We start from the raw sequence: 12,667 nt of genomic DNA, 5'->3' as shown, positions 1-12,667 counted from the left end.
ATCCCTAAAATTCCCATTTCTCATTCCATTTTCTAGCCATAACCTATAGCTTAAAGAATTTATGCCACTTGAGATGATAACTCTCCTCCCCAGAGTCATGGAATATCTAACACACACTCTAGTACCATGCACGAGAAACCTTCTTTCAGGTTGGTGGTCATAGGAGTCCAAGAGATACCACCCCAAACAATATAGGCTATGCCTATGTACTGGAGTGTCTCCCAGAACTCAAAGTTAAGGCTTTGTTGCTGAAGACATGATGCACTTTTGATGCAGGACTTGGAGTAATAGATCAGAAACTGATCTGGGAGACTCAGCCCTGAGGACTCACTCTTGTGCAAGCCTATCAACGGAAGAGGAACATCCAGGAGTCTTACCCAGGTGTAAAACCTATGAAGCAAAATTATGACTGGACCAAAAACATTCCCAGAATGGTAACATAGTGGCACATTCATCTTGGGTGTTACCAACAGCTGCCTAATTGAATTTAAGCCAACTCAGCAGGAAGAAAATCATTTCTGATACTATAAAGCTAGCCAGCTCACTACAGCAGGGGAGGTCACAGACCTAGGAGGAAAAGCTACTGTTGCCACTTTGCTAAAGCAGTGTAACTGTATTGTAAATATCCTTATATTCACAGACAAGGATAGATCCTACCCTCAAAAAGAAGTTTCTTTTTGCAGCAAAAGGAGACCATTATAGAAGGCCACAACTAATCAAAATGCAGAGAACAACAAACCACAGGGTGCTCAGCCCCAGTTGGTACAACACAATCCCTGAATCTAAGGCTCAGGAACATCGAAGAGGAGAGTGGAAAGACTAGAAGAGATGGAGGACCAGGAAGCTGTATCCATGAAATCTCAACAACACAGCTGCCCAAGCAAGACCTGCGCAATGTCACAACAGTTGATATCAAAATGTTCATGAAGAAATCTCATGGGCCCCACTCCTAGATGAAGAGCTGCAAGAGATTAACAACTGCTAAAAGAGAGAGATGAGGCCCTGACTGGTTATGTAATACCCAGTGATCAACCCCAAACACATATACATGCAGGAAACACTGCCCAGACTCAGCAGATTGTATTCATATAGTTATTCATTTATACGCGGATGTAACAACAATGCAAAAGAAGAAGAAACTAGGGTGTGGGTGGATGGGAGGAGCAGAAAGGAAGAGTATGAAGGGGCATGATGTAATTATATTTTAATTACATTTTTTTCTTTTCTTTTTTTTCAGAGATGAGGACTGAACCCAGGGCCTTGTGTTTGCTAGGCAAGCGCTCTACCACTGAGCTAAATTCCCAACCCCTTAATTACATTTTAAAATAATAAATAAATAAATGGAGAGAGGGTCTAGTGATTAAGAGCACTTCCTGCTCCTGCAGAGGACCTGGGTTCAGTTCCTAGAACCCATATTTGGTGACTTACAACTGCCTGTAACTCCATATAAAGGGGATCTGATGCCCTATTGTGACTCTGTGGGCACCTGTATGTATGTGAACCACATTTATAGACTTAGGCACCCGGTCCACATAAAATAAATAAATAAACCTTTTTTATTTTAAAATTAAATTTGGTAAGGAAGCACAGACTGAGGAATGGCCCCTAAGCATCACTAAGCCTAGGAACCAAACTAAGTCGGTGACTCTTCGATGGTCCCCACTGTGGTTATAGCCACTCACAAAGTAGGAACAGGATTGTACTTACCTTTTTCCATCTTGCAGGGATTCTGGCATCAAACATGCAATCCAGAGCATCTCGCAGATTTTCGCTCATGATAATGGTGCCATCCACAGCCAGTTTCAGCTCAGTCAGGGTGCTGCGGACGAGGTTGAGCACCCTCTGCATCCTGTCAATCTCCTGCCTGAGGAAAATGTTCATGGGCTGGAATGGCCCCATCTTCTGCAATCTCTCTTTCACCTTCCATGGAGACATTCAAAGTGCACATTAGGAATTAGATAGCTACTGCAATAGCATAAGATTGTGCCCTGGGCTTCGAAATAAGCCCTGCATTTTACAATGCCAAAAATAATAAGCTTTTAGTTTTCCAACAACAAAATAAAAAAGCAGATAGAAGAAATCAAGTATCTTGTATATGACAAGGACAAATTTTTAGAGCATGCGAGAAAGAACAGGGAGCCATTAATTCAAAGGAACCTGCAAAATGTATATAGCTATATTATAAAGTGTATATAACCACTTTATCAAATGAACTTACTAGGAATTATTTATTCCCTGCCAATGTGACATATGTGTGAGTACATGCAGACAGTGTATTCATGTACAGAACCACCATGCCAGTTGTCTCAAATAACTAGACTTCTATTTTTAAAGCACTCTGGTTTTGTTTTGTTTTGTTTCATAAGCACAGATACCTGTTCATTTTATGGGTATTTGTTGAGAATCTTCTATCTAGCTGATAATGTGTGAGGCTGGACTATTTTATGCTGGAGTGGTTCTGACAAATTCTGCAAAAGACTGTCTCTTCAGAAATCTAGTTACCATGTTTTGTTAGAGAATTATTCTATTTCAGATATTTTAATTGCTTCATAAATATTTCGACCTCCAGTAGATGCAATGACCTCTCTTCCACCACTGTAATAAAGAGACCTTACAGAAGCTGGTAACAGTATTGATTTTCTCCAAGCGAGTGATCAGAGATTCTCTCAGGGAAATTATTCCCTTGTCAAGCACAGTTTTGGTAGCCAAAATAGTCTGCTTAGTAGGAACGACAGGATGCCAAAGCCACTTGTGTGTGGCCAGGCGCTTTGTCACACAGTCACCTCTTAGACCCTATGGAAAGTAACTCGCTTCTTGTTTTATTAAAGATTTCTAAACCATATCAGAGTAATTTTCTCAAAGAAATGCATTAAATGCTAAAACATTAACTTCCATGATTGTAACTTGCTTAGAAGCTATTTATATACCGAAAGAATCAGTTTTCAAAGTTAGTTATATGAAAAACAGCACAGTGATGCTAGAAGATGCAGCCTCCCTGAAAGGAAGAAGTCCTGCATTAAATCACACACATACACCCCCATACATGCTCACACACAGTCACACACATACATGCACACACATACACACACTTGCACACACGTACACATACACTCACACACATATACACATACGCATATACACATAACTAACTGGTCCTTCACTCTGATAGCCCAATGCTTTCATTTAAACAATGGCAAGTACCTTAAGGAAGGCTCTACAAAGTAACCCTAATCCAGCAAGACACATATCAGCAAGTAATCAACATTGACATTCATGTACAGTTTCCTCGTGGTTTTTCTTTTGTAGTTTGTCAAGAAGCCCCTTTAGTCCTGAATGTTATCTTTCATTTCAGAAGCTTAATTTTGCCCTACTTCCCTTCCTCCTCACTCCCCCACAAACAGACTCATCTGAGGCGGATGCCAGGATTTCATGGACTCACTTCAAAAGGGCTGTAATCTTCTGGAAGCTTCTCCAGCATATCATCAGCCAGGCGGGCCACTACAGCCTCCCGCGTCTCATCCCCTCCACCAGAGCTGTCCTTAGGCTGGATGCCCAGGATGATGTCCAGCACATCCTTGGCCAGCTTGCTCTGGTAAGTAATGTCGGCATTGGGGTGCAGCCCAAACACCTCTGGGCTGTCATAGGCAGGCAAGCTCTGAACAGCAAAAACCCCAGATAAGCATGCACTGAGATCATCAATTCAATTATAGATTCAGGAAATAAAAAGGTTTCGATTAGGATAAACACTTATGCCTCACTTGTGACCCACTACAAACCCTAATAATTTCTCCACAGACCCAAAATGAAAAGTTGTAACATTGAGAAACACAAAACAAATTGAAGCAAAATTTAACTGGAGACACAGACCTCTTATACACATGCAAGATAAAAAAAAAAAAAAAAGGGAGCTTTTGGGGGCTGGAGAGATGGCTCAGTGGTTAAGAGCACCGACCGACTGTTCTTCCAGAGGTCCTGAATTCAATTCCCAGCAACCACATGGTGGCTCAAAAACCACCTGTAAAAAGATCTGGTGCCCTCTTCTGGCCTGCAGGGACACATGCAGACAGAATACTGTATACATAATAAATAAATCTTTTTTTTTTTAAAGGGAGCTTTTGTGGACAGTCCAGTTAAAATCATTTTATATGAATGTTGTATAATTCGTGGCTATTGTACGAATGGCAGGAAATCAGAGTTTTAGGAAGCATGGCTCAAATAAGTCTGAGGGTGGAAACTGTTCTCTCCTAGGGAGAAAATCGCTGACTAGGAGAAGAGAAATAGTCAGAACACAACAGAGAAAAACAGAGTGAGAGCATGAGATACAACCAGAAACAGAACAATCAAGCAGGATGTCTCCTCAACCACTGGGAAAGAGAAAATGTACCTACAATTTGACGTATTTCTAGATGTGGATCTCACCCTTGACTTTATTATCTTATTACTAGTCTGCCTCCTTCCTCTGCCTTATTTTACTCCTTCCACACATCTTCCTGTGAGCTGCCTCAGTTTCATTGTGGAATGAGAAATGCTGGTACAGGAATCCTTAAATTTACAATGTCTCAGACACTTTTCTATTCACTGCTAATGATTTAAAGACACACACAGTACAGTAAGGCAAATGTTATTTGTTGATTTGAATTAATAAAAATGTAGAAGTGGTAATATATGATAAACTCATTACATTTATATATCAAAACCCTATAAATATACTGATAAATGTATCCCTTTGGGGTGCTATGCTTTAGATTATTTACTCTGAGATAAATCTGAGACAGAGGCCAAAGCAACTGCTAAATCATTATCTAATGCATTCAGGACACAGAAAGGGAATGCAGATACCTCCAACACCAGATAATCTTTCCTTGCATAGTCCTGACTGCCCTATCAAAATCTATATTACTCTCTCCTACAGCAGTACTCCTCTGCCAAAGGTGGCTTTTCCACCAAGGATCATTTGGCAACACCTGGAAACATTTATTGATCTTAAAATCAGGTAGGGGATACTACTGGCATTTAGTAGGTAGAGGACAGGGACCATGCAAGACATCCTACAATGCACAACAGAGAATGACCTAGTCATAAATGTCAATGTTGCCAGAGTTAAGAAATTCCATCTTGAACAAAGGGCTCATGCAAGGCAAGTTCATGGATGTCATATCTATATCCTGCTTTAGGCCTGGGCTAAGGATGAGTGTCGAGGACTAACTACCTGGGTTTAAAGTAGAATAGACTGAGTCCTGAAACATTCCTTGGTCTACAAGTGTAGTAGCTGAAGTCTCATGAGCAGAGAACCCCACATGACTTCTCCATACATTGGCCTAATCTGTCATCTCACCAATGAAAATCCACCCCCAAGCCATTAGAACAGGAGTATGCAGAAAGGGTTTGCATACAACTTGTTTCTCAGAGCAAAGATAGGCATGATAATCAAGAGGTGATAAACTATAAAGAAAGCCTTCACAGCAGAAATCTTTGCTTCCGCTGTCCTTACAATTAATTTTCAAAACAGTATGAATAGTGTCAATACATTTTATAATGGTCCAAGAGCGGCAAAGTTTTGTTCTATAGCTAAAAGCGTTAAAGCAAACAAACCTGTATGTACTGAAGATAGCCATCCACTGTGCTGCATTTCGGAATGTTGTATCCTTGGTAAAAGGTGAAATCTGGTCCAAACATGTTTTCACTGAACCAAACCTTTGCAAATGTGTTCAGCAACCTCTTATCGTAGTCATCAGTGACTCTGCCTCCATACTGAATCTCTCCAATCATGTAACGGACAGTGGTCCAGGACACACCCTGGGAGCATTCACCACAGACAATTATGCACCCTCCTGTATTCACCATCATCAATGTCAGCAACACAGTCATTCTTAATCATTTCAAGATACAGATAGTGTAGAAAAAGAATCCAGCGAGCCGATGTGAAGAATGACTCCAAGGTCACATCTGTAACTTCAAATAGGCTCTCCTGAAATTCGTGTTTTCACACGTCAATATTTCAAAAGTTTACTTTTAATAATTTATGTCTATTTTTCAATTATGCCTATGTATATGTGGTGGGGGAGTACAGGTGCTGGAGGAGTCCAGAAGAGGGTGTCAATCTTTTGAAGCTGCAGTTGTGGGCAGTTATGAGTCACCTGACATAAGTGCTAGGAATTGAACTTGGGTCTTCTGCAGGAGCAATATGTGTTTTTAACAACTGAGTGGTTTCCCAATCTCTAAACATTTACTTTTTGAAAATACTTAGGCAGTGGACATGCCTTTTAAATACCCTACAACCTTATCAAACCCTCATAAGATTCACCCCTGAAGCTGGACCATTGTGTGAAGCTGGCCACATGTGTTCAGTACATGTCATGGAATGAAGAGCAGGCTCAGCAGTACCTTCTTGATGTCCATATCATCCAGATGGTTTTGAATGAACTGCACTGTGGCATTGAAGTCTGCTTGGTTAAATTCATAGGGGATATTCCACCCTAGGGGGCCAAACTTGCGCCTCTCCTGGACAGTAGAGTGTAGGAAGGCCACTGCATACAGCAAGGGTTTCCACTGGGCCCCCACACTCACATCCAGCAGGTCCTGGCTCACACCTGTTGTGGTTGGGCAGATGGAAGAACACATCATCTCTCAGGCACTTTCATTTATTATTCCTTATATAAGAAACCATTCTGGCAAATTATTTATGCTAAGTTCTAGTTATTTACACTACTTTTATTACATTCCTATAGTAATTATCATTTGAATTTAGACTGTTTGGAGACTTTTTCTCCTTGAAACATCTGCTAAAAGCCTAAGTCAGGGGAAGGCTGGCTAACATGAGGCAAGTTTTACAAATCCTGCAAGATAGTGTGAGGATGAAATAGAGATGAAAGAAAAATTGCTATAAAGTGAATACTACTATTATAATGAGTTAATAATAACTATATTAATATCTGAGGTATATACTTGGAGCATACATTAATTTAATTTATTGATTAAACAAATGTATGTAAAAGCCCATCTCAGTCCAAGTACATGCCCCAAATAATTATTATACATTAATAAATTATATTATACATACCAATTTATATTATTATATCTTTCAAGCTTCATTTTATCACCATATTATGTTATAGATTGGCAAGGTTTGACTCTTATTAACAATTCCCTTAAGCATATCTGTAGTTTAGAATTAAATGGAATTGGAATACAATCACATTATTATTATTAAGTATTTTCATTATAATTGTATCCTCCTAGATATGTTGTTTTTTTTATTTTATTTATTTATTGTACATCCTGGCCACAATTTTTCCTCCATCCTTTCCTCCCTGCTCTTCCTCCTTTCCCCTCTCTGGCCCCACCCCCCCAATCTACTTCGCCTTTGATTCTGTTCAGGAAAAGGCAGGACTCCATGGATGTCAACAAAACATGGAGCATCAAGCTACAGTAACACTAAGCACCTAAGGTTAGACAAGGTGACCCAGTATGAGAAGTAGGGTTTCAAAAGCCAGAAAAAGAGGCAGAAACTGCCCCTGCTCCCACTGTTACCTCCTAGACAGCTTTTATTGAGCCTACTTTACATATGAAAATTGACAAGTTTTTGAGTGAACAAAGTATGTGACTAAGATAACTGTCAATAAGCAGAGACAAGATGAAGGTTTCTGTCTCCAATCTCCAGGGTCCTTACATGACCGTGAGTTCCAGGCCTGGTAGGAAGGAAGAGGCAAAGAAAGGGAAGACAAAAGCATAATCTCAGGTCCAGTTGTGACAAGAGGGTCATCTTGGCCTTGTCTGTTGATACTTTGATTTTTATTGTTATTGTTGTTCACTTCTGTTTTCATTCTGTTTTTTAAGACATAATCCTACTGTGTCACTCGGTGTTTTAATCTACTGTGTAACTCAGGCAGGCATTTATCTTATGATTCTCCTGCCTCAGCCTGCTGAGTCCTGGGATTACTGCACGGTCCATACTCCACCACTGTCTGATTCTTAACGTAGCTGATGCTCTGATGTATGGCCCTAATCAGATGGATGGGGTCACACATTTAACTCAGATCTTCCTTTCAGAAGATGCTGTACTGCTACACTAATGTAGGAATGGAGTAGTAGACACAAACAACAAAGGTGTCTGGCTCAGGCTTAAGTAGAAAAATATTAGAAAGACAGGAAAACTGAAAGTAGAAACTCACAGGCTCGATTCACATCATTTTCCATGGAGTACAATACAAGCTGCTGGGTCTTTGTCAGGCAAAGGAAGAGTACTATCTTCTAATTCTGCTTTTATAATTTCTTTAAGAAAACAGCTTGTGTGCAAGTCCTGCAGACTCAGGAGCATTCCCCAACTTACCACCATATGTTCTTTTCAGGCCTGCCCGGAGGCCCTGCGGTGGCTCATTGGCAAATTTGATGGACATCTGAAGGAGAGTTATAGGGAACTGCTTGTGAACCTCAGTGGTAATCCACAGGCGGAAAGTGTCATGGACAGTCTCTGTGTCTGTAATGATGTCCATTAGTTCATCCAGGAAGTCAAGTCCCAGATGGCAATTCTGTAAAAGTACCCATCCACCCTAAGAAATACCAGCGGCAGATAGAAATTAGGTTAGTTCCATTCACCTGAAGATTTCAATGCAACTTTCTCCAGAAATTATGTCATTAAAATTTAAAACAGAAGCATAGCAATCACTTTAAATTAATCTAGGCCAACTCTAACAGTTCAATAATACTTACTTGAGATACACAATGTGATTTTGGGATATTGTTGCACACATTTGTCCCATAGCACCCTGTTATGCCAACAGACATAACAATCCTTTAGATCATTCATGGCAATAACCAGAGAAAAAGGTAACAGAACTTACAAGTAAAGCTGAGCTCAGTTCCCTCCCCCAATGCCATTAAAACTACATCAAAGGCCTTTAAGGCATGATCCCAAAATCAAAGATAGTGTGACTAAACAATACTGATGACATGTAAACAGATTGCAGAAAGCTGAATCCTAAGCTGCACTCAGGATGCTTCTGGGAGTGGCCAAGAGTGGCTGAAAGTATAAGACTGAAAGAGGCAGAAGAGAAGAAAATGGTACAAAGATCAAAGAGGAAGGTATCTGGCCTGGACTGAGAGGAGAGGGAAGTCATAAAAAAGGAGGTACAGCCCCCAGTGTGTCCACACCTCTCTAGGGGAAGATTAGAAGCTGGATCAGTAGAAGACAAACCAGGCAAGGCCTGGACTGAGGAACCAGCACCTTGCATGGAAAACCACACTGAAAACACTGGAAGAAAGTTGGCACTCAGAATTTTAAGAGTTTTCTTTCCCTTCCAGGTTCTCAACTGGCAACCAAACATATACTTCTAGACTATGGAAGAAACTTTCCTGTGTACCTAACTACGTTAAAAACCAGAGCCTTAAAATGGCAAGTCTTAATTTTCACATGAATTACTCTATAAATATGAGATTCTTTACATACAGCCACTTAATGTGTGGGCTATGTAAAAAATTCCCTAATATGGTATCTATGGGATATTTTTTTTTATAAAATCATCTACTGTGTCCATATCACAATCTCAAGGTTTTTTTGAATCTAAACATTTGGCCTTACATTTGCCATGGTCTGGTGCAACAGCTTCCTCGCATGGACCTCCTGGCCCTGGCCCATGGACACATAACGCGTTTCTATTTTTAGCCTCTTCCCCAAGGCAGTGATGGAATCTGTGGGATCAGAGCCCATGGACAGGAGGCAGATGAGTGGTGTTCGTGGGTCAGATTCCTCCCATGTCTTTTCCAAGTCCAGGATAACTCCCTCCACATAGTTCTCTCCCATAGAGTCCATGATGTACTTGCGAGCCTGCCAAAAATGGTACAAAGTCAGGAAAATATGTCTAGTCCCTTTGTGTATCGTAATACAGTATGACTTCTACAAATGACCTCAAAAATATCCATGTTAACTGCTAGGGAAATGGGGCAGAGATTTCTTTGCCTGGTGTTTGTTTGCTGTTTTGAGTACATTCCAAAGCTATACTCAGAAAGGCTGTGTTACTTGCCAGGTAAAACCACAGTTAGAACTTCAGAACCTAAGCTAAATGACCCTGGCTCCCATTTCAACACACTGATAGCTCTCTGCTGTTTACATAAGATTTGGAAACTTTATCATTTAGGATTCTAACCCTAATTCCCAATAGTTCAACAGTACAATGCTTGAAATTTAATTAGTATTTACCAAATAGATGATCATTGAATAACTATTACACTTATTAATGAATCAGTTAATTCATTTTTTTAAAGTATTTACTTAATAATCTGTCTGCTCATCATTTTCAACATTTCAACATCAATTTCTACTTTTTAGTTCTGTCTCTCTATTATTAATTTGTTTGAATTTTGAATGAAATACATGTTGATAAGATCACAGGTTTTTGTAACTTCATTTTCCATCATAAGTAATACCTAATATTCTTTTTCTAAAAGATCAAAGAGCAATTTTTTCAACTGTGAACCTTAATCACTATTCTTTCCCTCACAATAACTGGGTTGCCCCCTTTAAAAAAAATGTTCTCCAATTCCAGTGTCTTCTCTTAACTCATTTGTGACATCCACATGTCTCCACAGTGAGATTCCCCAGATCAATCTTCTCACAATACAAGCAGAGCCCAACTGTCAATACATTAACTTAACCTCCCTAAAAGCCAGTGATGAGTGTACTCAATCTTATTCCCAGGGGAATGCACATAGAGCTTCCCTTGACTCTGAGGCTTCAGACAGACCTGAGCTCTAAAGGTAACAATCATGAATGATGAACATTTTACCAGTGTAAACTCAAAGACCTAGGCTGCAGAATCATTCTGAGAATGAAGACCAAGATCTTAAGGATGAAAGAAGTATGCAGAATAGTTACTGAAATCAAATTCAGGATACTTTCAAACCAAAGATGGCTTAACTAGCCTTAAACTGGACTTCCTGGGTCCAGATCATGACAAGGAAATCTGATGGCCAGTGAAAATGTCTGGTATCTTCATAATAGCAGAAATGGGTGCCAACTGAGACAAGACAACTGAATTCCAGAATGTTCTACTTTTGGTTTTTCCTGATGGATAACTTTGTCCCTATGAAATACTCATCTCCTGCACAGGAATAGGAGACATTAGGTTCCAGTTCCCTAGTGGGTATGATCATGGACGATCCCTGAGAAAGCACTGGACCACTGTCCTATGGGCCTCTCTCCCATCATGTCAGCCCCAACTCTGCCCTATCATAAACCATAATGTCCAGTTCACCACCAATGCGAGATTAAACATATGCTGATTTGATAGAGTGCACAGTTTTCTTGCCTTGACAGCTATCTGTAAATGATTTTGGGAAAAGGCAGCCCACCTAGCTTCTTAGGGCGCTGTAAAGTTTCTGGTCAGAGCTCTTCCATGCTAGTAGGGCTAAGATAGTGTTAAGAAAACAATCAGTCAAGATTCATGCCTCTGCATCATGGAAGTCATCATTCATTCAGACCTTTCACTCCTTTGCTGATTTTAGTTTAGAGGTGTTCTAAAGATGTGGAGTTCAACCCAATTGAATTTGCCATTATATCTCTCACTATATTTCTAAGTTGGCAAGATCCAGTATGAAAGTCTCTATCCTTGCTCTAAATGCCCAAATATTTCTCTGCATCTTTCTGGCAAGTATTTAAAAAAGTTTGCTTAACATATCAACCAATGTCATCAAAAATCTACTCTATGCACATATTTGGAATCACTGAAGATCTGCAGTCAGGAATCAATTCAAAGTCTAGTCATTCTACAGTTGCAGTTCCTGCTCAGCCACAGGCACAGGCCATCACTACAGCATCTCAGTGAAGTTCATCTACATTCAAAGATCACATGTTTTCTATTTTAAGCTGGTGAGGTGCTTAATATCACCCAAACCACCATTGCAATTATTTAACTCATCCATATAGCACAAAAGCAGCTTGATACAATACATAAACAAAAAGATGTGGCTTTGTTCTAATAAGCTTCACAGCCTGATTTGAGTATCCCACAATATACACATGTAATGAAATCCTAAAAATGTGTACTATTATTTGATAATTAAGATAAAATAAAATTTTAAACACCTTACACTGACATTTGACTGTTATATAATTTTCACATCATAAAATATCATTCTTCTTATTACTTTTTATGTATTAAAAATATAAAAGTTATGCTTAGCTCAGAAAATATCTGAGGCATTGATCAATTTTGCTGGGGAGGCCAAGCCTTCATTTTCTAACTCCTTGATGAAGAAAGTTACTTTATTTAAAACAGAAATTATGATAGAATTTTTGGATAAAATCCTTGTTCCTGGGAAAGAGAGACATTCTCGGGATCACAGCTACCATTTCTAACTGGCTACAAGTCCAGGGTTTGCAGCTCATTCTGTGATGTAAGCCTCAAGACAAAACTACAATATATGTGAGAAACAATAAATTTCCTCTCCTCCATAAATCAGCCTAACATAAGCACCATCTCATTGGGCCAACAGGCATTACTGAGTCTCCCTATTCCAATGAATCTCTGTCTTACAGTAGACATGAAATTTCAACTTCCTCCTCTATCTAAGGATGTGTGTCAGGTAGCCCTACCAAGCAGTGACAGGATGATTTCCAGGCCTTTGTGAATCCTGCTTCTCCTCAGAATTAGACATAGCATAACCAAGTAAT

At 39.7% G+C, this 12,667-nt stretch overlaps 1 protein-coding gene across 1 annotated transcript in view; it reads right to left on the bottom strand.

The window, feature by feature from the left end:
- Dnah5 (dynein axonemal heavy chain 5) overlaps positions 1 to 12,667 on the bottom strand; it is a 232,159-nt gene that overhangs the window by 15,270 nt on the left and 204,222 nt on the right. The window contains 6 exon segments of the mRNA XM_036206930.1: positions 1,708 to 1,920; positions 3,440 to 3,655; positions 5,593 to 5,796; positions 6,385 to 6,590; positions 8,330 to 8,549; positions 9,578 to 9,823. Of these exon segments, the coding sequence (XP_036062823.1) occupies positions 1,708 to 1,920; positions 3,440 to 3,655; positions 5,593 to 5,796; positions 6,385 to 6,590; positions 8,330 to 8,549; positions 9,578 to 9,823 (1,305 nt within the window).

Source organism: Onychomys torridus, chromosome 15 (genome assembly GCF_903995425.1).
Source record: "Onychomys torridus chromosome 15, mOncTor1.1, whole genome shotgun sequence".
Classification (NCBI taxonomy): Eukaryota; Metazoa; Chordata; class Mammalia; order Rodentia; family Cricetidae; genus Onychomys; species Onychomys torridus.
This window is presented reverse-complemented; position numbering and strand designations above follow the sequence as displayed.